This window comes from Talaromyces atroroseus (assembly GCF_001907595.1).
Source record: "Talaromyces atroroseus strain IBT 11181 chromosome Unknown scaffold_10, whole genome shotgun sequence".
In the NCBI taxonomy this organism is placed as follows: Eukaryota; Fungi; Ascomycota; class Eurotiomycetes; order Eurotiales; family Trichocomaceae; genus Talaromyces; species Talaromyces atroroseus.
In genome coordinates this window covers 707,513-735,493 of record NW_017971442.1, presented here as the reverse complement: position 1 = coordinate 735,493, position 27,981 = coordinate 707,513, and the positions used below count along the sequence as shown (strand labels likewise).

General features: G+C 47.4%; 9 protein-coding genes across 9 annotated transcripts, besides 1 other annotated feature; 5 read left to right on the top strand and 4 right to left on the bottom strand.

Annotated features, from left to right (window-relative positions):
• Positions 1–205: 205 nt before the first annotated feature.
• Positions 206–846, top strand: UA08_07050 (hypothetical protein; the record flags this gene model as incomplete). Its single annotated transcript, XM_020261948.1, has 2 exons — positions 206–265; positions 328–846. 2 exons carry the CDS (start codon positions 206–208, stop codon positions 844–846), a joined length of 579 nt encoding a protein of 192 aa, XP_020117611.1.
• A 526-nt stretch (positions 847–1,372) lies between these two features.
• On the top strand, positions 1,373–4,116 carry UA08_07049 (hypothetical protein; the record flags this gene model as incomplete). Its single annotated transcript, XM_020261947.1, has 2 exons — positions 1,373–2,343; positions 2,412–4,116. The coding sequence occupies 2 exons, from the start codon at positions 1,373–1,375 to the stop codon at positions 4,114–4,116; spliced, it is 2,676 nt and encodes an 891-aa protein (XP_020117610.1).
• An 803-nt stretch (positions 4,117–4,919) lies between these two features.
• UA08_07048 (hypothetical protein) lies at positions 4,920–6,526 on the bottom strand (the record flags this gene model as incomplete). Its single annotated transcript, XM_020261945.1, has 4 exons — positions 4,920–5,747; positions 5,801–5,917; positions 5,979–6,296; positions 6,416–6,526. The coding sequence occupies 4 exons, from the start codon at positions 6,524–6,526 to the stop codon at positions 4,920–4,922; spliced, it is 1,374 nt and encodes a 457-aa protein (XP_020117543.1).
• Positions 6,527–7,704: 1,178 nt separating this feature from the next.
• UA08_07047 (hypothetical protein) lies at positions 7,705–9,427 on the top strand (the record flags this gene model as incomplete). Its single annotated transcript, XM_020261944.1, has 2 exons — positions 7,705–8,708; positions 8,761–9,427. 2 exons carry the CDS (start codon positions 7,705–7,707, stop codon positions 9,425–9,427), a joined length of 1,671 nt encoding a protein of 556 aa, XP_020117542.1.
• A 211-nt stretch (positions 9,428–9,638) lies between these two features.
• Positions 9,639–10,707, bottom strand: UA08_07046 (hypothetical protein; the record flags this gene model as incomplete). The annotated part of the gene is made up of 3 exons (XM_020261943.1): positions 9,639–10,466; positions 10,529–10,566; positions 10,620–10,707. The coding sequence occupies 3 exons, from the start codon at positions 10,705–10,707 to the stop codon at positions 9,639–9,641; spliced, it is 954 nt and encodes a 317-aa protein (XP_020117545.1).
• A 1,155-nt stretch (positions 10,708–11,862) lies between these two features.
• UA08_07045 (Anucleate primary sterigmata protein A) lies at positions 11,863–16,533 on the bottom strand (the record flags this gene model as incomplete). The annotated part of the gene is made up of 3 exons (XM_020261942.1): positions 11,863–11,975; positions 12,037–16,078; positions 16,138–16,533. The coding sequence occupies 3 exons, from the start codon at positions 16,531–16,533 to the stop codon at positions 11,863–11,865; spliced, it is 4,551 nt and encodes a 1,516-aa protein (XP_020117544.1).
• A 1,582-nt stretch (positions 16,534–18,115) lies between these two features.
• On the top strand, positions 18,116–19,153 carry UA08_07044 (Pre-mRNA-splicing factor cwc24; the record flags this gene model as incomplete). The annotated part of the gene is made up of 1 exon (XM_020261941.1): positions 18,116–19,153. The coding sequence occupies one exon, from the start codon at positions 18,116–18,118 to the stop codon at positions 19,151–19,153; it is 1,038 nt and encodes a 345-aa protein (XP_020117547.1).
• A 93-nt stretch (positions 19,154–19,246) lies between these two features.
• Positions 19,247–20,010: a repeat region (Identified by RepeatMasker using a combination of RepBase library and repeat library created with RepeatScout).
• Positions 20,011–20,661: 651 nt separating this feature from the next.
• On the bottom strand, positions 20,662–22,730 carry UA08_07043 (ATP-dependent DNA helicase II subunit 1; the record flags this gene model as incomplete). Its single annotated transcript, XM_020261940.1, has 3 exons — positions 20,662–21,945; positions 22,003–22,611; positions 22,662–22,730. The coding sequence occupies 3 exons, from the start codon at positions 22,728–22,730 to the stop codon at positions 20,662–20,664; spliced, it is 1,962 nt and encodes a 653-aa protein (XP_020117546.1).
• A 1,088-nt stretch (positions 22,731–23,818) lies between these two features.
• UA08_07042 (hypothetical protein) lies at positions 23,819–26,031 on the top strand (the record flags this gene model as incomplete). The annotated part of the gene is made up of 8 exons (XM_020261939.1): positions 23,819–23,944; positions 24,008–24,595; positions 24,649–24,800; positions 24,857–25,012; positions 25,064–25,251; positions 25,282–25,399; positions 25,453–25,792; positions 25,990–26,031. The coding sequence occupies 8 exons, from the start codon at positions 23,819–23,821 to the stop codon at positions 26,029–26,031; spliced, it is 1,710 nt and encodes a 569-aa protein (XP_020117549.1).
• Positions 26,032–27,981: the final 1,950 nt, after the last annotated feature.

Below are 27,981 nucleotides of genomic sequence, written 5' to 3'. Positions count from 1 at the left end.
GTCACCATTTCAATCACTTCATTCTTTTTGCGACTTCTACTTGGAACCAACGCCAACAACACACCGCGATACCGAGACTTGCCCTATACAAATTATACCCGCTAAACTACCGATTCCGTGGTTTGCTCGTCCCGTTGACAGTCAACACCGGTCTGCTATTGTTGGCTGCCTGATCAGATATCCATCGAAAACACTGTATACTACCATGCCTTGCCCTATCACTGTCACCAAATTCATCGGGACCGTGTCCCTAGGCCTGCTTACGGTAACTTATTTCGGGTCTTATTCTTGCCAGTAGCATTCCTTTCTGACTCGATCATGTGTTAGGGCGTGTCCTACGCTACAGCAGCTATAACGATCCCAACCTTGAAAGCCCTACCCACAGCTTCGCATGCTACACGAGCCTTGAAAGATGTCAAGAAACTCTCGCGGAAACACGCCATTCGACTATCCAACCTAACCAGCACCTGTCTTTTCTTCGCATGGTTCGTTGCGTCCAGGCGCAAGAAGCACCCTTATTTGCTTTGGGTATCTTTAGCATCCACGCTCAGCACCTGGGGCGTTGATTTCTGGTTCAATCGTCAACTTGGTCTGGGTGGCTGGCTGCGCAGCGTTGTGGAAGACATTGAATTTCCGTCTCTTACTGTCAAGAAGACGTCCTCGGGTTCTTCTTCTCCCTCGTCAGCGAAGAAAGACGAAGATCTTGTCGTTGTCGAAGCAGACTTCAATGGGGAAAGTATAGAGCAAGATTTGGCGCGTGAACGTCGCCTCCAGTCTGTTCGCACTTGGCTTTCTGGTGCTGCGCTTTCGATGGCGATCGTCGGCTTATGGGGAGATGGAGCTTGAGGCTCCTGTCCTTATGACTTCTTGGTATATTTGGAGAGCTGGCCTCTCAGGACATGAAATATAAACCAAGACATATCGACTCTACTCTTCTTCAACTGTACACTGTTCCATCTCGATTCCGTCGAGATCAAACAATATCTCATCTCCTGCGCGTTTTCTAGCCGGTATTATATTCTCTCCCAATCTACTGAGTATGGCGTTGATAACGGGATGTCTTGTCTTATAATACAATAATGAGTACTCTGCAGAATATAATATATTTCTTGTTCTTCGTTCAGGTTTATACTTTCCTACCATTCCCAAGGTAGTTTACGAGTGACAAAAGAAGTAGGAGCGTTGCTGTTCCCGCTTGGGAGGGAAGTCGCTTCTGACGCTCCTTGTTTCCTTCCATCTCCTTCTCAAGTGGTGCTTCACTATGTCTCCTCTCGGCATCCTCTGTTTACTTCTACGATAACAATCACCGTCATCCGTTGTATCGTGTCTCCGTTCAGATATACTTCACAGCATATACTAGATCCCTCTCACAATGCCATCGGAAGTTGGCTACCATCAAATCAGACGCGCGAAATCAGCCCCATCAGTGAAAAAGCGTCGTCAAACTGCCTCAGCACCAAGCCTGCTGGATTCCGAGATTGCCCGGCATCATGCAACCACTGCGGCATCATTAGCCATGGCACAAGCAAGAGATAGATTGGCCAATGCATCATTGCAAAAGACAGCAAGGTCTTCAAATGAAGAAACCGGAACAATGCCTTCCATTCGCGCTATTCGCCGCCAACCATCTGTTATTAGCCTTGCCAGGGAGCGCAGTTCGACCGGTCATAGTCATAACACGGTATCTGATAAACAGCAAGTTTATGATAGAATGATAGACACCTCGCCGGCTAACATGTCTTCGGTACGCGAGTTCAAGGGCTTTGGATATGATGAAGAGCTCTCTGCTCCGTCATCGTATCGTCGGCTTCGAAAGTCTCGATCTATGTTCAGTACAAAGTCTATGAGAAGCCTTCGTAATAGTGGTATTTCATCCAACATTTCAGAAGAGACAGGACCTCCTTCTCTGAGGAAGAGTACGGACTCTACGATCGGACCACATAGGTCGCTTCGGCATTCCTTATCATTCTTCAATGGCGCTTCGCAGTCAATTCGGAGGATGAAAAGCCACGGTGCCATTTCCAGTCGTCGACAGCATCTCCCAAAACTTGCGGATGAGCCTCTTGTACCTCAAATGCCCCCTTTACCTGTTGCAAATGAAGGAGAGCCTGTGCGGAAAGCATTTAGAACTACAGTCAGAGCGTTAAGAGAATTTAGTCCAGATGCCGAAACACTTGCAGCTAGCAATGGCGGCAGGCTTCATTCTAAAGCTCGGTCATTCTCCATTACTATCAAGAAGCAATTGAAACGAGTTTTTGGCATCCCGGGGTATGCCGAGAGTCAGTCTTCCGAAGGTCATTCTGTTGATTCACCGTCACACGATGACAATCTCATATTCGAAAGGTAAGTTACATATTCTGACTTTCTCAGCCATAGAAATCTCAGTTCAAAACTAATTGATTTGATCGTAGCCCGACGATTATCGATAGAACCACACAGCCAAGTCTTCATCCAACTAAAAGCTCGGAGAGTATCGCTACATCGGCATCCCGTGTTACAAGTTGGACCAATTCTACAGCAGGCAATACAGTGAGAACAAGGCATACACTTGACCGTCACTCTCTCTCCACGATTGAGGAAGGGAGTGACTTTGCCAATCAACAGCCGCCAGGGTTTTCTGAAATTTATGGGAATGATAACGCAAGAAACCGTCGTGGGAAAATGATTGATTCTCAGCGAGTTTACTCGGCTCTTATGAGACATATTGATGAAACTGCAACTAGAGGCAGCGAGAGAGTTGTATCAAGCGGTACAATCAAAGGATCTCCTGTGGTTATGGGATGCTCTCCATCCGTTCATACTCAACGCGATCATGGTAGTATTCATAAAATACCGAGCGATATGTCAATGAGAACGGCTCAAACTTCGTTTATGATAGCACCCCAAGTCTACGGCTCCCAGAGTTCCTTATCTTTGCGTTCTCTGACAGAAAGGCCTATTACTCCACTGAAGACAAAACAGGCGCAAAGACCATCATCAGTGGCGTCTTCAAAGGTGACACTAAGAGAAACAAGATCGTTGTTCTTCCCCTCGGGAGCATCTCCAAAGTTGAAAACACCAAGCCCATACAGAGCGGCGATGAATTCAAGACGGGAAACAGAAGATGAATCTTCTAGGTATACACCGAGTATTATCATTACCGGTATTGACAACGACAAATCGGACACCCCTTCGCCAAGTATTTACTCCCGTACCCCAAGTGGTCATGCTGCAAGCCGTGAGTACTTTGATTACGAGCCAGAGGAACCTATCGAACCCGGTGTGGCTACCATCTATGATGCCCAGGTGCCGTACAAATCTCCTAAGAGACACGAGTCGCAAGCCACGGAAACTGGTCCTAGAAACAGTTCAGAGTGGAGGCATTGGATGAATTATCAAATGGACAGTATTAGCAACTTCAATACGTCCAACCTGGGAAGCGAACGAGAGCATCATCGAGAAGATTCCGAGTGTGACGGGGAACCTATTCAACGATCCCCTATTGAAAATGCTGCTATTTCAAGCCATCCCAACGGTAGTAGAGATGAATCTCTTGGTCGACTTCGGCAAATCTATACATCTCGGCAGGTTTCCCAGATAGAAGACACTGTTCAGGGACAGAACAATTTCTCCAGGCCTCTCAGCCGACAGTCAATGGGGGCTTTTCAAACCTTGGCACGCCATTCGTCTATCAACGGCAAGCAACGATATCTAAACCAGGGCACTGATTCGAATCTTCCTAACATTCCAAGAGGCCATCAAACTGATCTTTTATTCAATGAGAGTCCAGAGGGACCGGTTTCCCCATCTCGCCGGCAGACCATCAGAGCAGCACGTGAGGCGAGACTCAGTCGTGGTAATATCAGGCAAAACACACTCAGGCAGGGTGATGATCAACAAGACGCGAAAGCTGTTCAATTCCGCTCAATTCGCGAGGCTCCTAGCGTCGCAAAGCGTAATAAAGAGAATGAAATGCCCCAGAGCACTAAAGAAAAGATGAAAACAACTGGAACTTCCGGTATCGAAGATATACACATGACAATCGGTAGCAAGCGTATGGTGGATATGTTTTTGGATAGCCGGCGTGGCCGACAAAGCTCTCTTGCTAGCGAGGGTATTGGCTCTGTATTCATCTGAAGACTTCACAGACTCAGCGGCAGCTGCTCGGATGCTTTACTTTCTTTTTGTTAGGTATGTTTTTTCTTGCTTCATATATATACAACGACCTTGGAAGTTCCCTGGTTACGACAGCGAAGACTCGAGAGGGAGTTGAACTATTGTACTAGACTTTGTATCCATGGTTTATCCATGTCTTCTATTACAGATGTATGTTTTTATTTTATTCTATAGATACACGGCAGTCTTGAAATAATGGGCATGATTTTGAGCCAGGATGTTCTTCTCTATCTAGGTTTCTTGTCCTTACGTTTAGGCCGTTCTTTAGACGTATACGATCACTTCGTACTATTTTCCTTGAAATACCTAATTTCATAAATAACATGCAACATAATGAATGAGAGAGCGGCAAATAGAGAGTGCGAAAATCAACAGCAAAAAAAAAAAAAAAAAAAAAAAAAAAAAAAAAAAAAAAAAAAAAAAAGAAGAAAAAAGAAAGAAACGAACCTTGGAAGCGTCAGGAAGTATTTGTGCGAAACCAAGTAGTTTAGGGGAGTAAGTTCTAACATACATAGGGGAGGGCATCAAAAAACTAGGAAATATGAAATATTCCACTATTTTAAGTGAAGATTGTGTCCTGATTATTTGTTTTATAGCATGCTATTCACTATATATAAAAACGTATTTCCTGTAACTTCTTTCCCATGCCATTTTCAGCTTCATCCCTTACAATATGCAATTTCCTTTCCCGTTTACTCTTCTTCTTTTTTTCCTCTTTACTTTGAAAATCATTCATTTTCCTATACATTTTTTCCTTCCTCGAATCATTGGCAATAGTTTGCGGGAAAACTGCCTTTGACACCGCGCAACTCGCCTTCCCACCAGTCATCGGTACTGTCAGTTTTCTTGATCACACGGATTCGATCGCCTTCTCTAAACACCAAGTCCCCTGCTCCTTGGCCTCCAAAGTCGTACAAAGCCGTTACGAATGTGGATTGAACTCCCGAGTTTAGGCGAGGTGGAGGAGGCGGCGGTTTCTTCTTTCCTATTGTCCCGAAACTAGAGCCGGGTGTTGTTGAAGTCGATGATGGTTGTCTTTCTCGACTAAAATAGTCTCCTCGAGTACCGTTTGATCCTTGAGATGATGCCATGTAGCCTTCAGAGGCGTAGTCAGGTGTACTTGGTGTTGGTGATGGTATCTTTACGGCGAGGTGGTTCGAATTCGCAGAGGAAGACGTTGAAACTTGGCTTCCAATTCGAGGCTTCGTTCCCAGTTTTGGAGGAGGTGGATTGCGACTGGGTGAAGTGGCCGATAGCTGACGGTTACTGCTCGGTCGTCGTGACCAACTCCTATTGCGACGATCATCATCGCCACGGACGGCTTTGCCATTTGCAATAGTTGCAAAATTCTCCACTTCTTGCTGGATAGGAAGGAAGTCGGTCTGCCAATCCTGGATTACCTGTTCCATTGGAGGTGGCGGGGATGGGAAGTTCATTTGCTGCGCATAGGTGTGAAGAGCAGTATAGTAATGACCGAGCAAAGTATTTTGGATTTCAATCTGCGATGCTAGGAGACACGGCAAGAGAGAGAATATAGCGGAGATAAGCTGTGGCAGATATTCTCGTAAGTTGTCGTCCGCTGCGTTATAGTCCTGAAAACAAGTCAGAAAAAGGTCGTCTTCTATATCTTAAAGAACAGACCTACCTCCTTGGCCTTGGCCAGTTCTGCCTCTGCTTTGGCCAACACGGCATTGTCACGATCAGATCGTTTGGTCTTTTTCAATGAATTGTCGACTCGGCTTTGAAAGTGTTCAAAGTCCAACTAGAAAAACCCAAGAACGATTAATAACCTGTCATAACTACCGACATTACGGGCATCCAACCTTTTTATCTTCTCGCTTCTTGATCGCCTTTTTCATTGGACCCAGTGACTCTTTCGCCTGCTGCATTGGGCCAATCATGCGAGTGTCGACAGAATTGATATCGACCAACAAGTCTGCCCGCAGTGATTCATATTCTTCGTTGAGACGGGTCGTTCTAGTCAGGGTTTCCGTTGGTGTTTCAACGCTGGGTCGGGCATTGGAAGTTTCTGAAGAACCGACAATCGGCGCATAGAGGGTATCGAATTCGTGGACAAGACGGCCTTGGTACGTCAGAATCGAAGTCCATGCATCACGCCAAGCTTTTGTAGACTCTACAACCTTTGCAGGAGCAGGATTGTTAGCATAACATACTTCTCATCCATATCATAGTTACCCATAATATGCATGGGCCTTCGATTGTAGTGGAATGCGCAAGGCAAGCCGCAATGGTTTCATACTTTTGTCAAGAGCTTATCTGCATTGTCAAAATCCTTCAGAAGCATTGATATTTGACTATCATCCGCCGACCGTTTCATCAACTTTCCGAACTGTCTGTGCATGGACTGCATGTTTGCAAGGGAGCCTAATGTTTCTAGAGCAGGTATGATCTGATAGGTGAATGATCTTTATATATATCCCTTTCTCGTTTTTGGTGTGTTCGTTCTGCTAGTACTTCGATGATAAAAGCGTTACGCACGAGACAGCGAGTGATGACTGGCCACACTGGGAGTTGAAATTATACGGACACGCAGAAGAAATGCATTCCTGCGGGGTGTGAAGATCAAATATGATGAGCACGGGAGACGGCAGAACTGCAGACGATGCCAGGTTGGCGCAAGTCGGGCAGACGCCGGCTGGGGTGCGTATGCTCAAGGGAAGTCTGAAAAGTCAGCAGGATGTCCTTAATTATTCCGTTGAGAATCTACTGGGAGAGAGCTCGTCATAGTACATACCAGGGATGTTTGCGCGTGGCTGTGAAGCTCCAGCGAGGGGCCTAAGACCCAGACCCACGTGTGTTTCAAGTGTCAACAGAGCGTAGGTGGAACATTCACCGAGCCAGCAAGTTCATAATTACGTATGTGAGGCGACGAATGAGAGACCGGTCTCGTTCAGGGTCTCGCAGGAGGAGGAGGAGGTTGGAGAGTTGGAGAGTTGGAGAGTTGAGATGCCTGGGAAGCTGCGGCTCGGCGGGGTCTGGGTGAGAGATGCCTCAGGACAGGACGCTGGGAAGCACAACACAAAAACAAGCACAGCCTTGCAGACCAGGGAGGGCTTTTACTATTTAGCAAATATTGCCAGCATTATAGAGACTCTTATCGGAACTAAGTACGCTAATTGCGCAGTACGACGATAATCGGTTAGCTCCTCGATCCGTCAACGTCTCAGTGCAGTCTTTACGTGCATAAAAACGACTTATGCCGGGGCCTGGCCTAGACTGACCTGTATGGATTTCTCTAGTGTGGCGTGGCCGCGTGTCGCTGTTGGGGGGATTCATAAGCCTGAGCATTGCTTGAGCGTACATGTAGGAAGTACTTACCGAGTTGAAAGAGTAGGCCCAGCCTAGCCTCAGGCAAGCAAGCCAACTAAGCAAACCAACCGCCAATGGCAACAACAAACGCGTCTTCCTTCCGTCAACCGCTCGCTCCAACCCAACAGCCACCTCGCCATCGCAGCACCGCATCGCTGAAACAGTGAAACAGTTTCCGACATTTAGCATCCGTACTATGATGTAGCCTAGCGGGCTGACATGTCTCTACCGCCCTCGTCGTTGGCTCGCGCGGTGCCTGCAAGCCAGAACACCGCTCCCGTCATCAAGTTCCGATGCCTGTATACCCACGATATCAGACGCAAGGCCAAGCGCTGGCAAGATGGATACCTCAAGTTCCATACCTTCAACAAACGCGCAATGGTGTACGACGATGCGGGCAATTTTATAGGCGATCACCATTGGCGGGAGAGTCATGATATCCAGGACGGCGACGAGCTGGAACTCGACAAGGGCGTCCTAATACAGGTTAGCGAGTGCATGGAAACAACTCAGACGGATATATCGGCACTATTTGACAGGCGTAAAGCCAGCCAGGAGTCTCCACAACAGCACAAAACACCAGCGCCCCCGTCAGGAGTTTGTTCTTATCCACGGCAGACCCCTCTGGCAAGGCCACCCAAATCACTCAACGATCTCCTGGGCATCCAAAAGGGACCTATTGGTCGGTCTGTCGCTCCGCAATCTCCATACGAACAATGCCATCGACCAACACAGAGGCATGTTCAAGGAAAACAAGACGAGGATGAGCGGCCCGCAAAACGACAAAAGCCAGCACCCGCAACGGAAATCTTACAGCGTAAGAGTACAAATGAACCACTGCGGAAGAGAACAGAAGTGATTGACTTGGACGGTCCAAGCCTTCCCAAAGTATCTCCGAGACCTGTTCCTGTCTCTGGTGTTAGAAGAGAAATAGCGCAGTCAACGAAGCGCTCTAATGTCTCACCGAAAAGCCCCCAAGAATCACCTTCGGAACAGACGAGAGTTCGTATCCCCAGGTCCGTGGCAAAATCTCTCTCAAGCGTGCAGTCTCCATTCGAGAAACAATCAGAGCAGTCCAAATCAACAAACAATGGCGCACAGCTGCCCCTTAATCCTCTGCGCATGCGTAATGAAAAACCGCGCCAAAAGCTCATGTACAGGGCGCTTCTCCCTCCTAAAACCTCACGTGCTCTCGATTCAGGAGAGGCGCAAACGAAGTCCAAGTCAGTAAACCTCTCGAGAATGAAATGATCCACATTGACGGAGAGATCGCAGTCAGACGGCCGATGTTGAGTCGTTACGTGATACCGATTTTGACTTTTCTCTTTCGGCCTCAACCCTTGCCGTGCTCGAGGAGTTGAATACCGAAGACTCAGATTCCGCTAGACGATCCTATCAATCACCGAAATTATCAACCTCGCAAAACACGCAAAATAGACTGCTAAACCGAATTCCGACCCACGCGGCAGTGTTTGGTTCTCTTGCTTCATCCGCCGGCGTAGAATTGGGAAATCAGTTCAATCCGCTGCCTTCATCATTAACAGAAATGCAAGAACCCGATGACCCTGATGGCATGCCTACCGTGGGTCGTGCATCAGCGCCAGTAATACGCAGTCACTCGGATATGTCTCGCATGGTTACTGGATCCTTGCCTATCGATACAACTACTCAGAGCAACGTGCGTGGACCGCCAGCAGCGGCGGCTTCGATGACTGCCATGAAAAGTAATGAGCGCAAGCTATTCCGCAAGTCCTATTCTGACACAAACGCTTTGCGCAACCAAGAAAATGGAAACAACGGCCTTTCTCGACCGCTGGCTACCCACGGCCCTCCGAGAGAGGAACGATACAGAAATACTACTGATAATGACACCGGCCCATGGACCGCGGAGGCATTCGATTTCTTTGACTGGTGGCCACCAGGTCGCCCGATACCTACGTAGAACTTTCCAAACACATTCAATTCTGATTTAAAAACATGAATGGACAGGCTTGAGGCAGGCATGACAGGAACCAAGCACTTGTATGAATATAAGGATAAACATATGATACCCAACATTTGAACACAAAACAAATTTTCAATCAGATCAAACAATGAACAGTACGAGATAATTTCTGGGCAAGCACACCCGATCTAACATCAAACTGTAGAGTCTACTGCCTCTTCACGAGAACGCCTGAGATATAGGGAAGAGTAGTCCAAGCAAACCTATGCTCCAAGTCGAACGACTCCCACCCGCCATCTCGCTCCGCCGCATTACGCAGATAAGTCTCCGTATCACGATCCAGGCAACAGTCACCTATCAAAAAACTCCATCCCAGCAAGCTATACACCGTCTGGAGACACCTCGCCATGAGACTTCCGCCTTTCTTGCTCCCAAACAACGTGAACGGATTAACCACATGTTCCACAATGATCATTTGCCCACCAGGTCGGAGGAGCGAGTATAGGTCAGAAATAGTCTCTGCGGGATTGGGCACAGAGCAGAGAACTCGAATGCATATCATCGTATCAAAGATACCTTTTTCCTTTTCTTTGTTGGCGTTGGTGGCAGCATTATTTACTTGCACACCGTCACGACGAAGCGCATCGATAAGTTCCTTTTTGTCAGCGCTGCAAGATAAGATATGATATTTTGCTTCAAGGCCGCAAAGGGCCGCTCGCTCACGCAGTTCCGCATGCAGACCAACACAGGGTTCTGCGCCGTAGATGGCTGAGACATTCTCTTTCGCTGGTTGGATGAAATAGGGCATTTGTGTGCCTGTGCCCGGACCGACGTCTAGTACAACTCCTCGAATTTTCTGGAGAAGAGGTGGGATAAGAGCTCCTGAGCCAGAAAGGTTGCTTGTGTCGGGTACGCCATGTTCGTCGACGGTGACGCGTGGAGCGGAGAAATTGATCCAGAAGCGGCTAAAGGCTTCATCTCGAACCTGGCGAGACTGGAGAATGGGAGCGAGGATCTGGCCACGGATGAAGATTGTCTCAAATAAAACAATCATATAGTCTGCAGCAATTGGTGAGCCTCATACATATACAAACATACAAGTAGTGTGTGTGTGTATGTGACAGGAATGAAGTCGGCTAGGTGGAAAGAAGTACAAGCGTAATCTCTCAAATAGACGGGTGTGTTTTACATTTCAAAGACCAGCACATCAGGACAGCGGGGTCTATCAAGCCCGAGAGGAACTCAAGAAACGTCGGCGGTGTGTCCGAGTTCTCCATGTTGCTGATGCGTACTGGTACGGGTTTGGCGTTGAGACGTTTTGGCTTCAAACACTGATATCTGACTGGTGTATGTTTATAGAAAGAACTCGGAGAGAACAGACGAGGATTTGTGCGGTTCGCCCCGGTTAAATAGTCTCCTTGTTCAGCTAGACACGTGACGGATATGGTCAAGACATACAAAACCCTGCCAGCTCGTAGCTTCTTGGTCAAGTTGTGAAGAAAGTGCTCAGTTTGCTTATCAATATGGCCTCAGGTACGGGATAACGCATTTGAGGTGTAAAGTACGAGGTAGTAGAGTGTTCCCCGGGTAGTAACAAACAGGAGCACCTCCTATGTCATAGAGAAAAGAGAGAAATTGATGTTATGGCCATTGTCGTTAGTGGAATTAATTGGCTTTGCAATGTTGATAGAGTATGACTGTGCCATAATGGGATGAGAGATACGCGCTTAACCAAAAGTAGCAAGCGCCATCCGGTTCAAGTTTAGCGCCTGGTTAGGGCTTGCACTAGTCTTGATTATTGATAACCCTGCAAAAACTTCAGAAGTACTTGATATATTTATGACTGAAAACTCAATAAAAGCGTGGGACAAGCTATTCATAGATATGATGAATTTAGTATACTTCTGTTCCTAAGCCAACCGACAGTAGTGAAAACAAAAAGGAGAGAGAGAGAGGATCAGACTAGTAAATACAAGTATAGTGAGCGACGGCCGTTCTGACAAGCGGAAAGTCTCGAAATAAACAAAATGGACTCTCAGCAGTAGAAGAAACAAGAATTAACTGTTGGTTCAGTATGAATGGGAAGAGGAGGCGTCGGGGTATTAATTTCAATGAAATGGCCCAATGAACCCCGGAACGACAGAAAAGAAATATATTAATAGGAGCAGTATGAGATGAACAAAAGAGAGAAAGTTTGTAAAATACCATGCGCATATTTGAAACGCTAACATCGATTCAACTCCGACCGAATTCAGAAATGAAGCAAGACCCAAGTAATAATGCACTCTGGGGCCCAAATGCTCACACAAAAGAAACTCGTTGACCACAATATATAGCAGAAAAACCAGGCGACCTGAATCTCATTGCCTTTGATGAGAAGACGTGAGGTATCCTAGCAGGATAGAGAACTTGGCATAGAGTGTGCGGTATGGCTAATTGTGATTGTGACTGTGATTGTGATAATGGGGACTATACGAATTAGACAATCGCTTCAGTCCAGGACTATAACGACTCGTTCTAGAGAGGGACCCGACATCGTGCTTGCCTAGAAGACGTCAGTATAAAATAGAACCTAGGTAAAAAAAAAAAGTAAGTTGAAAACTAACCGTCACAACATGCACGAACGTTCTCCAACCGATCTGATTCACGCTCTTGACGCTCAATAACCTGCCGGAGGTCCTCCGCACTATCGTGGTCGGCACTATGATCATGGTAGATGCTATCGGCCTGGACTGGCGTGTGCCTGCCTCTACGGCTCGCGAAAGATCCTCGAATAGTGGCGTTAAACACGCTGCTTATACGAGAAGATGTACTTTGTCGATATTGGTCTTGACGATACGTGGAGTTCTGCGGATAGCTAGGCGCAGGTGACACACGCCCAGGAGTAACTGCTGGGCGAACTGATAAAGCCGATGCCGCACGCGGCTTTGACGTGTTCGTCCTCACACTTTGGTAAGATGATACCGACATCCTTGGTCCTGTTTGTCGCGATGCGCTTCGAACTCCGGGATTGAACTCATCCACATCATCCGCAGTTATTTCTTGTCCTGCATGCTTCTCGTCCTCGGTCCGAAGTAAGAGATATGACAGAGCATTGTGCCAGGTTTCATGTCTCTGACTTGTAGCCGCAGTGAAGCGGATTCGACGGCCAGGGGTGAGAACCTCCAGACTCTTGCGATGTAGCCCAGGGGGATAAGGATTATCGTCTGTAACCACACGAACAGCTTCAATAGCAACACTCTTCGCCTTGCTTTCATGTTTGCTACCGTGGGAAGGATCTTGGTCGCTCCAGTATAGTGTCCGAGTATAAGGGTGGACCCAGAAGTAGCGGCGATGACGGGAGCTAGATAACTCACCCGACACAGCCTTACGAGTATATTTCCACAGGTACTCTCCGATCATTGTCTGAGTGATGGCTTGGATCATGCGAGGATCCGTTCCAGGATGTACGCCGTGAGGTAACTCATCTGTGTGCATGTTAAATCGCACATCAAGTTCAGAGACAAATGAAGACAAAGACGATCTCCGAGTGGAGGCCTGGCTCTCACGTCGCGATCTAGCCCTGACTGAGGCGGTCTGGGCAACGCTCTCATTAGGAGTCTTTGGGCGAATATTCGTTTTATACGCTGACGCCGGAGCGAGAGGAGGCCCCATGGTGCCGGCTGTAGTCTGAGCATTTTGTGCCGCTGCGATCACTTGTTTGTGATCTGCTGGTAGAGGCGGGTGAACGCTTGAGGAAGAGACCCTACTCGCGCTTGTAGAGCTGCTGGGTCGCTTAGGAGTTGACTGGAGAGTTGGTACTGTCCCCGCTTCGACAATTGGAATCTTAGCCTTCGGAGTTGCACCAGGTGAATTTACTACGGAATCCAAATCGGAGACAGATCTCGGCTCCGATGGCGTAAATGGGCGAGAAGCCATACGGTCCAAAAGCAATTGATCAATCTGCTTGGATGATAGTATCGTCTGAGCAGCCTGGTCAGAGTGCTGTACAATGTTTGTCATGCTTTCACGGAAAGTACTATTCCCGGATATGTCATTCAAAGGCATGCTTCGATCCTTTGTTTGATTCTCGGCATCCACTCCACCAAAAGCCTGGCTTGTTGCATCTTCAGAAACAAAGATGGCAGACGATTTCTTGCCAATGAGCATATTGGGCTCATTGTGTCGTATAGCTGAGGTTGGCTGTTCCGGTGCATTCTCGGGAGTGAAAGCTGTTGTAAGTACAGCGGGTGCGAGTTCTGGCTCTACGGGTACAGTCTCTGCTGATTGAATTGAAGCAAATGACAAGGGTGCAATTGCAGGTTGTACCTTCTCTGGCACTGCCACGGGCTCAGTTTGTATGGCGTAAATCGAGGATAGAGACAGCTGTGGCACAATAACAGGGACTTCTGGCTCAGGCTCGTGAATGGCAGTGGCTGGTTCAGGAGGCAGTAATTTGAAGGCGACGGGTTCAGTCTTCTCACTAAATACAGGTGACATCATTAGCTGAGGCTTGGCGACGTCCTCTGCAACGAGTTCCTGCTTGGGCTCCAGTAACTTCGCTGCTACAGGCTCAGTGGTTTCATTAAATATCGTTGATAGCGTCAATTCAGGCATCGAGGGAGCGACCGGTGCCGTCTCTTCGGCTGTGATGCTTGAAAATTCGAAGTGATACAGAGGAGAAGGTAGCAGTTCCCGTACAGCATGATCTTTGTTCTCAACTAGTTTGGGTTCGTCCCAAATTGTCTTCGGTGGCGTTGGGAAAGCATCTGAGTGTTCGCCATTCAATTCCGTGTTACGCTTCGTAGGTGTGTATTGAGTTGCTGAATCTACCAGTGTTGGCGAGAATGTCTCCGTCTCAGGAACCTGCTCAAGAGCTGTTTCAGAAACCACCTCAGGTTCCCATGGGTCCGTCATGGTAAAAGAATCGATCATTGCAGGCTTAGTAGGCAATGATTCCTGAGAGGCTTGTCTGATCAACGTGACCGAGTTTTGGAGTGGAGTTGACGGTTGAGAGGGCATGTGTGTGGTGCGGATGGGAGTACCGAAATCACCATCACTACCAGGACTACCCAGTTCTTCTAGTTCCGCAAAGAGGCTCTGACCCATGGGCGCCGCATTTTCATGCTGGAAAGAACCGACTGGCGAATGCTGAGCGCTAGATGATTCATGGGAAGATGCCATTGGAGCCTCCCCAGACGGTCGAATTCGTCTGAAACCGCCGCGACTGACTCTGATACGGTTGCGTTGAGAGGGTAGTGGTGTGTGGACTTCCTGAATCTCGTCATCTGAAGTAGACGCTGTGCTCAAGTAGGATGTCCTATCGCCGGCCTGCGCCGTGAAAAGTTGAGAAGGAACTTTCCTAGCACGCGGGGCTGCTTGACGGAGGGTTCCTCTATCTTCAGTCTCAGTAAGATCACCATCACTATCATCAGCTAAGCTCTCAGCCCCAGTCTGGAAAGCTTCGCTTTCAGTAGCGGTCTCTCGTTCGTTCGCCGTCTCGAAAGCATCGTCAGTTTCAGCAGCAGTCTGATACACATCACTCAGGTCAGGTCGGTGCCTTGGGGAGCGCCCTTGGTGGGAGCCCTTAGACCGTACTGTACGAGTAGGACTTGCTTCACTTATATGATCCTCCCAATCTGTGTCTTCCAAGGTAATTTCAGTACGCCCTCTCCTGCTAGGACCAAGTAAATCAGAGCGAGAAAGTGGCTTTTTGAATGCCTCAGACTTGATTTTTTGCCGTTTGGCTCCACTTCCTGGTGCCGCAGTGTCACGTCGCCGTGTCTCAAGTTCGTCCCGGGCTTCTTGCAACATTCGCTTGAGCTCAATCTTTTCAGTTTTCTCTCGGTGAATGTTGCTTTTGAGGTTCTGAATCATACGATGAGCATGACCCAAAGAGCTTCGCAGAGTTTCTGTTTCCAGGAGGCCGTGTCTTGGAGTATGTTTGTTGGGCGACGGTGGAGGTGAGCTTTCGGGAGAGTCCTGTTCTGGCATGGTATCCTCAGCGTCATGTAAACGAGGACGGGGTGTTTCGACATCAATCCGACGATTGCGCATAGATGCCACGGCCCTAGCGAGTTCCTGGTTCTGGGATGTTAGTTCCTCAACCTTCGCTTGAAGTGTAACTCGCTCCGCATCCCCGCTGTTCAAATTTCTCCTTAACATGTTCGCCTCCGAGTCATGTGCTTTCTGGGCGGAAGCCTGATCTTCCAGAAGCTTCCCATTGCTCTGCTTCAATTCTTCCGCTTCACGCTCAATTCCGGTTTTCTCAGCGGTTAAAGAACTCAGAGCACTGTTGAGTTTCGTCTCACGTTCTTGGGATTCTTTGAAGGCAGCCATGAGCTCATGCATCTGCGTCTCCAAACTCCAGTTTTCGTCTTTATAACGTTGCTCGCTTTCATCAAGATCACGAATCCTTTGCGTAAATCCTTCGGCCTCGAGCTCAAGTTTTGAATTCTCAAGGGTCACGTTCTTCAATGCTTCCTCTCGTTCAGCCAACATTGTTTGTAATTGACGGACCTGAGCCAGAAGTGAAGTTGAAATCTCAGTAGCAAACTCGATATCATGGACACGGCTCGACGGTTGATTTCGTTGTTTTCGCGAAGGAACGCTAACTTTGGACGGCGACGCAGTTGCTTGGCTCGTGAACACGGAAGACGCTGCGGGTGACTAGATGCAGGAAGTCAATATATATGTGATGATTGGAAAGCTTGACGTATGATACATACGCGTAAGTCAATGCCAGGCGTGCTCTCTCCGCCACTGACTGCTCGCTTTGGCGCCAAGAAGGCACGCGCACTATCCCGGCCGATTTCATTGTACTCCTTTTCCAACTCAATTAGCTTCTGTCGAAGTTCCGGGCCGATTTCGCCCTCGTCTCTCTGCTGTTCGAGTTCATGGAGTTTGTCGGTAAGTTCCTTCTGTTGATTGACGAGCGCCGTGCCCAGTTTTGACGCCTCTTGTAGCCTCCGTTCGGTTTCCGCTAGATGCGCCTCGAGCGCCCGCTTAGCTTGAGATGGCGATGATGCATTCAGGCTAAAGAGCTGAGTATCGAAAGCAGAATATCGGTGTGGCTCCCGAGGGCCTGTAAGCCCGTTAGGGCTAGAAACAAAGGGATCCTCCATGAGATGTGCACCACTAGACTCGCTTCCAGTTGCCAGCGCAATTCAATCGCTGGAGCTGGAAGCAAGTTTGATTGCGGAATTATGTCGCCGAAAAGAATAATTTGGCTGACAATAACAAAGATTGAGTGATCGATAGAATTCCTATCTACCCAGTGTTGATATCGGGGAAATTAGTTTGCGCGCATAATCCGACAAGTGAAGCACAAATCGAAGGGGGGGGTTCCTGGCTGAGTAATTTCGTGCCCAAGCGACTGTTGTCTTGGCGTCAAGTGAGAAGACTCCCGAAACACATTCACCTAGTCTTGGAAAGCGAGTGAGTTGAGGGTATAGATAGATATATTCTAGCGGTATCGGACTTCTGACCAGCGACAGTCAGGTCGTGATGACGGTTTGTTGACTGACTCCCACAAGGGCAAGTATGGTACGCGTTGTGGGTGGCTGATTCTGTGGCCGCCGGTGGGTGCGGCAACTGGCGCGGTCTGGCTGCAGGCACAACACGAGGGAACAACGAATTGCTCTGGAGAACTAGCAGCACCCAGTCGAGAAGCCGGATAGTATGGTGTCGATGACAGTGAAAAAAGAAAAAAGAAAAGGCAAAAAGAAGGGAAAGGAAAGACAAATGGAAAGGATATGCTTGCAACGAAGTCGAACGCGAACACTCTCGACTTCGTTGGGCGGGGAGACACACACAGAGAAAGAAAGGAAAGGAAAAGAAGGAAGGAGAGAAACGAAGGGAACTGGAAGGGATGGACAGCAGCTAACTGAATTGCTAACTAGTCCTCCATGCTCCGTGGGACGTGGTTCGTAGGACAGACAGCACAGGAGGACTGACTACGACTGGGTCGGAGTCTGCGCAAGAAGGAGATGAAGCCAGCAGTCCCGTGCAGGGGTCAAGAGCGTGTATTTGAGACGGGTAAATACATCGTACGGACAGGATTTTCTAGGTGGGATTCCTCTAATTACGTGACGTGACTATACTAAGCGCACGTTTAGTTGGTGGAGTCCAGCATAGATTATGACCAGTCTCATGTTATATTTTTAAAGTCGGTTACCCATCTCTCTATGCAGTCTGCTCTCGACATCGAGTCATCCGAAGAAGATGTGGTTTTTAAGTGATGCTAATTGTTGTGCTTACCGCCATCGCATGCATCGTTCCGCTCATCGTAGTTGAGTTCATGTTTGGAAACTGCAGCAAATGAATAATAAGTAATACGGGGTTAGCTTCTTTACGACGCACGTACGGCGTCATACACGGGACGGGATCTAGATAAACAAAGCTTAACCGGATTAGGCATGGCCAAACGCGCTTTGCTGGATTGGGAGTAACGCCACCGAGGCCCTGGTCACGTGATAGATACGGCTTACAAATGTTCTGCGATGCGGCGCTAACCCATTTTCAAACAGCATTTACCAATCTCAACCGTCGCCACTTGCATACAACTTGCAACTATCGATTTAGTTAAGTCACGCATTCTAATAGTTCCTGGAGGGGCCCTTGGCGCGGTTGTATCAATTCCTTACGCACAGAACCACACCACGCCTTGCCTTTTCTCTGTGTTTTGACATAGACATTGGCCAAGGAATGGCTGACGAAACCGCAGAAGTGGCGCCAACCGCGCAGGCCGATATTCCACAAGTAACCTTCAAAAAACGCTCAGCCAAGGCAAAATCAAGCTCTCGCAAAAGAGTGCCGACTCCGCCGCCAGCATCTGATTCCGATTCTGACTTCACTTCCTCGGATGATGACGAAGGCCGGCGAATCAAGAGACGTCGGAAAAACGCAGTCGTAACGGCATCGTCAGCCTCGAACAAGACCCATTCCAAACTCGATGACGCTCCAGAGTATGCTGCCGCTGCTCCTTTAATCACGTCAAACGATGCTACCAAACAAACCAATTGGTACGACGAACAAGAGAATGGCGAATTGAGCGCTAAAAACCTACTTGGAAATACACGAGCTAAACCCGGGGCTCCGTCATTAGATGGGACGTACAAGGGCGCGACAACCTACCAGTCTTTTGTTCAAAAGAATCCCAATTCGACATCGAAGCAGTTTGGTCCGATGAAAGCGGCAACAAATATTCGCACAGTCACCTTTACAGATATGGCGCCGGACGTATGTACTGATTACAAAAAAACGGGATTTTGCGGTTTCGGAGACTCGTGCAAGTTCGCGCATCTTCGCGAGAACTACCGGCATGGCTGGGAGCTTGATCGGGATTGGGAAATTGATACAAAGGGAAAGAAGCTCGCGGGGCGCACCGTAGCGTCTCAGTCGAAACGAGGGAATCAGGCCAATGATGAGGAGGATGAGGATGATAAGATGCTTGAGAACATTCCTTTTGCTTGCATTATCTGCGAAAAGCCATATAAGAACCCCATCGTCACCAAGTGCGGCCACTATTTTTGCGAGAGCTGCGCTCTTCAGCGATATCGCAAGAATCCTTCATGTGCTGCTTGTGGCGCAGGAACTGGGGGTGTTTTCAATGTGGCAAAGAAATTAAACCACCTTCTAGAAAAGAAACGCGAGAGAGCTAAAAGGAGGCGAGAACAGGCCATTGAGAATGGGGAGGAAGTGGATGGCGAGGAGGATGCAGAGGCTACTACAGTCGCGTCTTAGCGTGAAGATACCTAACATCCCTAGGCACTCACTTATATGTACAGTGGGGGTGCAAGAGTGTTAACACCCCTTTGTTGATTACTAATACCCGCTTTTAGACCGCCTTCCTAATTAATATACACAAAAACCTCCAAAAAGCCCTAATAACTAGTATACCACCCATCTGCGGCCAATACGGCCTGCACTCTATGAGGCATAGAGTCGCTTAGATTCTTAAGAACACGTTTATTTATTGAATCCCACGCGTTAATAGCAGCCTGTATCAATAAACATAAAGTTGTATCATTATCAGGTGCATTTTCCAGCTCAGGATGATCCTTGTGGATAATTGCCTTTATAATTGCCTATAGATTCTCAATAGGATTCAAATCCGGCGAGTATGAAGGCCACATCACTACTTCAATCTGCATCTCTTGCAGCAGATTTCTGATAATAGAAGCTGCATGTACTGGCGCATTATCGTGTATAAAGATATCTTTAACTTGAAGTAGTTCCGGAAGTTGGTTCATATAAGTTTGCCTTATAACTGTTGTAGTAATACCTCCTCCTTGAGAAGAACCATCCGGCGTTAATGGGATTAACCTTGTATGTTGATTATATCGAAATGCACCCCAAAACATCTTTTTAACGCTTTCCTTAGTGTGTATCTTAAGCATGTCATGCTCAATTAGTTGCTTACTAGGGCTATTCCACGTCCAAATCAATCTACCACCTTTGCCTCGTTCAACTGTGAATTCGTCACTCCATATTACTCTTTGCTAATCTTCAGCTGTATAATGAGTATACCTTTGTGCCCAAAGAAGCCTCTTTTCTGCATTCTTAGGAAGAATTTCAGGCCGTTTTCGCTGTAGCCATTTCTTTATATGAAGGTTGCGGAATATCTGGCGGATAGTGTCTTTTGAATATCTTATATCTATAGATTCTTGAAGCTCTCGTACTTTAATATGAGGATTTTGAGTTGCAAGATGAACTAGATTCTCCTTTTGCTTAGACGATAACTTTTGAGGACCTCCAGATCGAGGTAATGAGCGTTGATTGACACGTTCTTGTTCCTTTTTGATTGTATAGCGGATAGTTGATATAGAGATCTGAGGATACTTTTTATGAATGTTTTTATAGCCCCAGCGTACTGTTGAATGAAGTTCACATATCTGGGCCCTTATACAAGGGTCTAATTCTTTGCGAGGAGTACGAGGAGCCATCATTTATATTGAATAATTGAATATAGGTTGCCATAATAATTTATATGCGACGCGATATTACGCGCTTTTATTTACTAGTGTTGTTTTTAACCGGCAGAAAATTTGGCGGTGAGAAAGGGGTGTTAACACTCGCGAGGGTACTGTATATAATATATTTGCACTACCCATGTGTAATCCTCGCAAACCATTATGCAGCAGCGCATTTAGATGATATTGAAGATGACGTTTCGAGAAGTATGATTTCATTGCCAAAAAAAAATCATTCCATTAATAAGGCAATAAAGCATGGCCAACATGCATTTCTGTTCAGCCTTTCTTGTCATAGAACTCTTCCACCCTTTCAATCAAATCCGCCTTTTTCCCTGCGACAGAAAGCTGCTTGGAATTTAAAAACTCCTTGAGCGCTGGAATTGTCAGTTTGGACAGGGTACCGCTGTGATAGTGACTTGAAACCTCGTCCGAGGCGTTTTGTGCATTACCACTCTCGGTTTTCACCTTTTTAGCGGGCTTTCCTTCCTGGGCCGATTCGATGGATGCCTTCCCTCTCTTGGCCAACGTTGAGGTTTTGGGCTGACCGGAGAACATTTTTTGATACTCCTCCTCCAGAACGTCGCCCCATTGAAGAACATAATCTCCTGCGCGTTTGTCAATCTGTCTGTATCTGGGAATCGTTTTGTCTTCGCATTGTTCCGGCAATTCTTCGTCTAGCGCGAGCGCTTGCAGAATGCGATAGTGCCATTGCAACGAAGGATTCGGGTATTTCCGAGGGTCATATTGGGCTTTGGGCAGCTGAAGCTGCTGAATTACAGTCCGCATATGATCAATCAACGGTTCTGGCGCTACCATCAGCGTTGTTTCTGGATTCTGTCGGATATCGTCTGCAAAAGGCAAGGGCAGAATCCACATTCCCGATGGAATAAATTGGAAGCCATTGTCATCTAGCTTCTCTTCGCTAGGGAGCATGGCAGCCAAGACAGGCGTTGCATTCCGCCGTGGTATAAACCAAACAATGCCTATTTTCTGGTCATGCACTAACTTCTGATGAAGGGCAGAGAATACTCGAGTGGAACCGACGTAGTCCTCGTCAGAAGGGTATATGAACGTCGGATGTTTGGTAGAAGCCCAGATTGGAAGTGATGATATTGGTTTGAAGCCTATGATCCTGATAACAGGATCGCCAAAGTTTCGCAGTTTTGCCTGCTCTTCCGGGGTGAATGAAACTTGCTCGCCACCAAACTTGTACGCTTTTCGTATTTCCGATTTCTCTATAGTTCTCGCAGTGTCGTCCGCAATCTGGGTGGTTGTACCTTTTGCTAGTTCTGGCTTTTCACCACCAAGCCACACGTAACAGCTTCTGGATGGCTCTTGTCGTTTGAAGATCAGATATCCAGTAACAGATATCTTAAAATCAGGGCTGAATTCCAGAGGAACTTTGAAAAGAGCTCGACGTGGAACTAGTCGAGAGTTGATGGATGACAACAGGGAATCAAGCAACGAGATACCGTCACCACCTGCATTAGGAACCTGGGTTCCGGCTGCAGTGAAAGCAGAAGCATCTGGGTCACCGGGGGCGGTTTTGTAAATGATGTCCTTATACAATAGTCAGTTGCTGTGAAACGCCATTCCTGGGGGTACACCTATACATACGTCATAAAATTTGGATCTATCAAATTCGTGGTCTGGCTTGGAGATAGGAAACAGTTCTATAACCACCCCCAAGTCATACAAGTCCTTCGCGCGCACTGTGGCTGCGGAACGCATTGTACGGTCGTCAGCATGAGGATTATCACGGTCCGTGACTATGAAGAGCCGTCGGGAGAGAAAGTTCGAAGCTTTAGATGTGAATATTTGATTTGCACAGAAGAGCACATTAGACATCGAGACCCGCTCCTTTGAGGGTACTAGAACTTGATCCGCCGCGTCATCGTCTTCGGCCAAGGCACGTAAACTTTTCACGTCGTTTGCATCAGGGACGTCGAGATCTGTAAACAGGTAGCAATGGGGATAGGAAAGCCCGCCCCGACTGTTCTCATCTTCGTCGTAGAACTTCGAGGCTTCTGTTCCAAAAAACAGCACACCCATCATATCCTTTGGGTTGGAGATGATACGCTGTTGCATCAGATGATAGGCGCATTTGATGGCGGCTTTTGCTGGTGATTGTGGCTCTCCTTTGCCTGACTCTGACGGCCGTGCCACCAGCATAGAGTCGCTGATATCGATGGCGAAAAGCACGGCATCTTTGACGGATTTATAGCTCTTTGCGGGCCTGGTCAGCAGTTGACTAACTCACGGCATCTTGTACGTACCGTTTCATCGACCTCCTCATCCTCTTCCTGATAAGTTTCATCGTCTGCAGGGGGATAGTTTTCAGCCATATCGCCTGCTACTCATTACATCTCTCTGTTTTCATAAACAAATCGCGGTTTGTCGTTGAGCAGAAAGAGCCTCCTTTCCTTTGTTGCCTGGCCATGCATTTGCATTTCCCGATCCCGTTAGCGTTTCCTTTTTTGGACTAGTCTCGCGTACGCCGCAACTTCTCGCGGTTCGCGACGCGACTTGCTCCTCCTTCTACCTCCTCATATAACTCTAGTGATGAAAGCTGGGGAACATGACCAAACATGGCGCCAAATATAACTTGCCCGCTTTCTGACGTGGTCTCGATTTTGCTATACCTAGGCAGCGGCCTATCTTTCGATTCTTCCAACCGGTTATGTTCGTCGTGTCTGTTTTGTCAACTTCCTTGCTTGAGACCTTATTTCTACTGCCCAAGGTATTGACAATCGTCCTTCGCAATAATCAGAATGAGTAGGAGAATGTACCAGGCTCGAAATCGACCCGTCTGCGAAGCGTGTGAACAAATAAGGTATGCTAGGGTCTGCTCTACCACATACTGGAATCTTCATCAGACGATGATAGGGAGAACACGACGGAAAGCATTATCCCACTACGTTGCATCCGTGCAATGTTGATGGCGAATTGCTGAACATACCAGAGAACAGTCTTCCGGTGTAGAATCTAAAGTGGACCTACCATCAGCTAGCAGAAGGACACAAGGCTCTGTAAGCAGAGGTAGTCGAATGAAATAGACAGGTGGATAAGAGTATGGCTCGGATTAAACTGGCGTGCGTGACTATTCATATTATATTCCCACTTTGCATCGCGGATTGTATGTTAGCTAACGCATCGAATGAAGGTAAGTAAATCACGCCGGTGCATGTCCGACTGCGTCAGCGATTGGTGGAAGTGATATCCGACATAGGCATGGCTTCAATCCTGCGAGCTACGTGTATCGCCTTGGCTGGTTGGACCCCTTTTGTTATAGTAGATCAACTAATCGAAGGGCAGACTAAAAATGCCGGCCTATCTTCCCGTAACAACGTTCTGCGCTCTTTCACCTGTTGCTACTGAAATCGAATCTATTTCTTTATTATATTATTTTTTTAAAAGTAGATTAATAGAAACAATGCCTGAACAGGATCTGGCTCCGGCGTCACAGGGATCCCGCGACCCTGCGTTCAGTCAGGGGAGTTCTCGGAAATCCACAAAGAGTTCGACGGCTTGCGATGTTTGCAAAACTCGAAAAGTGAAGGTAGTCCTTTGTTCGTTTTGCTTGAAGAGATCTAAGTTGAGACCTGACTCTTCCGAGCATTAGTGCCGCGGTGGTCCCCCCTGTGACTATTGTGTTTCTCATGGCACAGTTTGCGTGGTTGACCAGACACGAGACGGTCGTCGCAAGATAGCTGTCAAACGGACATTAGATGATCTGGAAAAGGACCGAGAACTTCTTATCGACCTCGTTGCTACCATGCGTGACGGCAAGAACACCTATGTTGAACAGCTGCTGACTCTAATCAGGGGCCATGCTTCGCTTAGCGATATTCGGGCATATATAGATGCACAAGTGAGAGACGCAAATATAGAGAAAACACCAGAGCTGGAAAGGCTGCAAAATGAGATTCAAGAATCAAGAAGAAATGTTCGGGCGCGCGACATGGGCAGTATCATGGATATACAAAGATTGTCGGACATCCCCATCTTCAAAGTCCCAGCTAAGCCTTGGACCACCGTGACTGATGATGACGACCTGGTTTCCCACCTGGTCTCTTTGTGGTTCACATGGAGCAATCCATTTGAAAACTATGTGCATCGAGAGTCATTCATTAAAGACATGCAGGCTGCTCAGCTAGACTGCAATTACTGTTCTCCCTTTTTGGTTAACGCCATCCTTGCCGAAGCGAGTGTAAGAATTGTACCAGACTATATTTTGACCACCTAGCTGACATACCTATCTAGGCTCTGAGTGACTACATTGAAGTATCTGCCAGTGCAGATGATATGGCGTCTCGGGGCGACAAGTTCATTAAAGAAGCAAAAACTTTGCTTGTTAAAATAGACGATATTGCAAATCTTCCTACAATTCAGGGGTTGGCGGCACTAAGCGTCGTGTGAGAATACTTCTTTCTTGATCGTCTGTATTTGTCTGATTTTCATTCTCCCCTAGGATGGCTATGGTTGGAAAGGATCGGACAGGCTGGATGTATCTAGGATTGGCTAGACGCGCCACTGAAGAGTTTGAGAAGCAATTAGCCCAAGGGGGTATTCGTAATGCCGAGGACCCAATCAGTTACGCTCTCTGGGGCATGTTTAGCATAATCACGTACGGAACAAAGAACATACGAGGAAGTAGTCAGCACTAACCCCTGTTCAGGACTTTCTCGGTCTCTCTACAGCGATATGAACCCAAGGATTTGCCAAAGTATCCTCCACCAAAACTCAGCCATGGTGCGAGCTGGGATACTTGGTCGCCGTATCCACGGCAAGCAGAGCCAGTGCCGGCACATTTATCTTGTATCTCCCATGGGTGGTCTGACTTGACGATTATCCTTGGTAAAATTGGTAAGTGGATGGGCAATGGTTTACAGCCAGAATCAGACGTTTCTTCAGTCCTGGAGAATTGCCACAAGGAGCTTCGGACGTGGGAATCGAACCTACCAGAATGCATCAAGACTGACTCTGCCTCTGTACCTCATGTACTCTACCTGCAGTAAGTGTGTAGCGGGCCCCTGCTGTTATTTATGCTACTAACATGGAACTCAGTATGCAGTATCACAGCATCATTATGCAAATGTTCGGTTTTCTCAGTTTTCATGATGCCAACTCAGATCCAATAAAAGTTAAAAACATACGAATCTCGGCAGCGCATGAAGTTCTCAAATTGACCAATTTGCATCGCAAAAAATGGGGCATCCAGCGCATGTCACCTACCATGATCCACTGGCTCAGCACAAGCATGTTTACATTACTAGATGCTCTCGACGATGATAGCAACAGAAAGGCATTCACTGAGTTGGCTGTTGTCACACGCGCCTGCGCCCACCGCTGGATGCTGAGCAAAGGAATTTTGCGTATGATCCAACTAAATGCGGCAAAAATGCACGTATGCTTACCGGAGGAAGCTCGAGTGCTTTTTGTTGATTTTGGGGAAAAGGACTGGAAAAAAAAAAGCCGAACTCAGCTCAATAGTATGTATCCCAATCTCGTCTCTGGTGGGCAGAGTAATGAGGGGGGCGAGTCAGAGTTGAGTGGGTTCTTAGAAAAGTGGGATAAGTTGCGTTTGAATAGTTGATCAATTAGACAGGATCGAATCTGAAAGGAACGGTCGGATATATCATGTGATTTTGTTGCCTTACGAAGCCTTACAGAGGCATGCGGGCCCAGTGGAGCAAAATAAAGTAGCAGGGCGGATGATCTAGCCAAGTTTAGATTAGCCTCCAATCCATGGATAGGTCCGCGGTAAATGGACCAATAGAAGGAAATTATTGTTACAAATCTACTCCCCCGGGGCGGTCCATTCACGACGTATTAGTATGTAACAAAAGAAAATAAGTCTATAAAGCTTCTTATGGCGAGTTCTTATTGTTGACATTGAACCGTGTACATTCTGAGGTTCTTACGGTGCGCCTTGAAGGCCTCTTTCTGTTTCAACTTACAGTAGTAGTCAGAAGGAATTTGACAAATCTTATGGCACAATTGGGCCATAATGAATGTAAGCAACCTAAGTGCATATCTTTAGCTCTGACAGACGAGGAAAAGGTAAATAAATCTTGCTAATTAGGTACAAAAGATCAGTAGGAACAAATTGACCGCCATCGTCTAAAGGAAACATACTCAAGGCAGTTGTAAAGACCGTCAACCATGTCTGACCCTGAGAACGGAGAGCCAGGAAGCTCTGCTGCGAAATTTTGAATCAAGAAAAGGGTTTCTTGTCCTATTGCTGGGTCATCTATGAAGGTTGAAGCAGCAGGCTCGAACAACCGAGCTCGAACGAAGCGTAATTCCATTCATTTTTGGTAGTAGTATCGGCACCAGCAAGTACGAGGGACTTTCATGTTTTCACTAAATGGATGTTGACGTGCATTGTGCCTGTGGTGGCTCTCGCTGCTCTCCTAAGTAGTATCTTAAGTGTACATGACTTTGCTCCAAAGGCGAGAAATCAGAGAGTCTAATCGCAACCTTGCAGCGATCCTTGCTAGTAATTCGCGCGCCCTATACGCATCTCTAACGGTATTCAACCTTTCCGTTGCTTTCTTGACGTTTGACTTTGCCATATCAACACTTTAGTAGTCACATATTTCCGAAAACTAGGTTCGTCGCATTACGTACATCCTATCCTTTGGCATCTTCGGCATCTTCAACATTATTTCTGCCTTCAGCGTCAACATTGCCATGTTCATTGTCATGCGTCTGCTCGCTAGCGCTGCATATGCATTACTGCAGTCCGCCAGTACAGGTTCGATTGCAATTTAGGCCCCAGAGCACCGAGGGAAAGCCATAGGCATGTTCTACTTAGCCCTCTGCTTGCCCCAATTATTAGCGGTGCTTTAGCCACAAGATGGGACTGGAGGAGTGCAGTGGTTCCTTGTCATATACGGCTTTTTCATACCTCTGCTGATGGTGTGGTGCTCTTTGCCGGAGACATACCTTGTCTTGGAAAAGCGGAGGACATCTACAAAAGCAACAGAAAGTACCGCAAGGAAATTTCTCGAGTTCTCCGTTATGCCAATAATGTCAGTTAATCCCTTACGATTCATTCCGATTTTGATCACGGTCTATTACTCGAGCATTACATTCACTGTATACTATTTGCTCATTTTTCTGTACCGCAGGCATTCTCCTCTCCGCCATACAATTGGCCACCATACTAGTTGGCCTCACGTATGTTCCTAGCGCATTAGGGTATCTCTTGGGCTCTATTCTGGAAGGCTCCTGGACCGATTATGTCATGAAACGCCAGGCACGCCAGGCTGGCCGAGTAGATGATGAAGAACTATGCTAACCGAGTTCACCCCCCGGAAGTCCAGTGCTAGGGCTGCCGTCACGAATCTTCTTAGAAATAGTTTAGCCTGCGTTGCTGCCATCATCGCAGAACCTTTGATAAAAGCGATTGGCTATGGCTGAGTTTCACGGCTACGTTCTTAGTGTCTTTTCAGTGGAACCAGCCTTATCCTTAGACGCAGGAATCGAGGACGCTAGAGTGAGAAGATGAGGAGCGGATTGGGGGACTGGTGATAGGTATGACGTGAAAAATTGAAATCTCTACTCGGCATAAATCGTTATCTTTCTCGC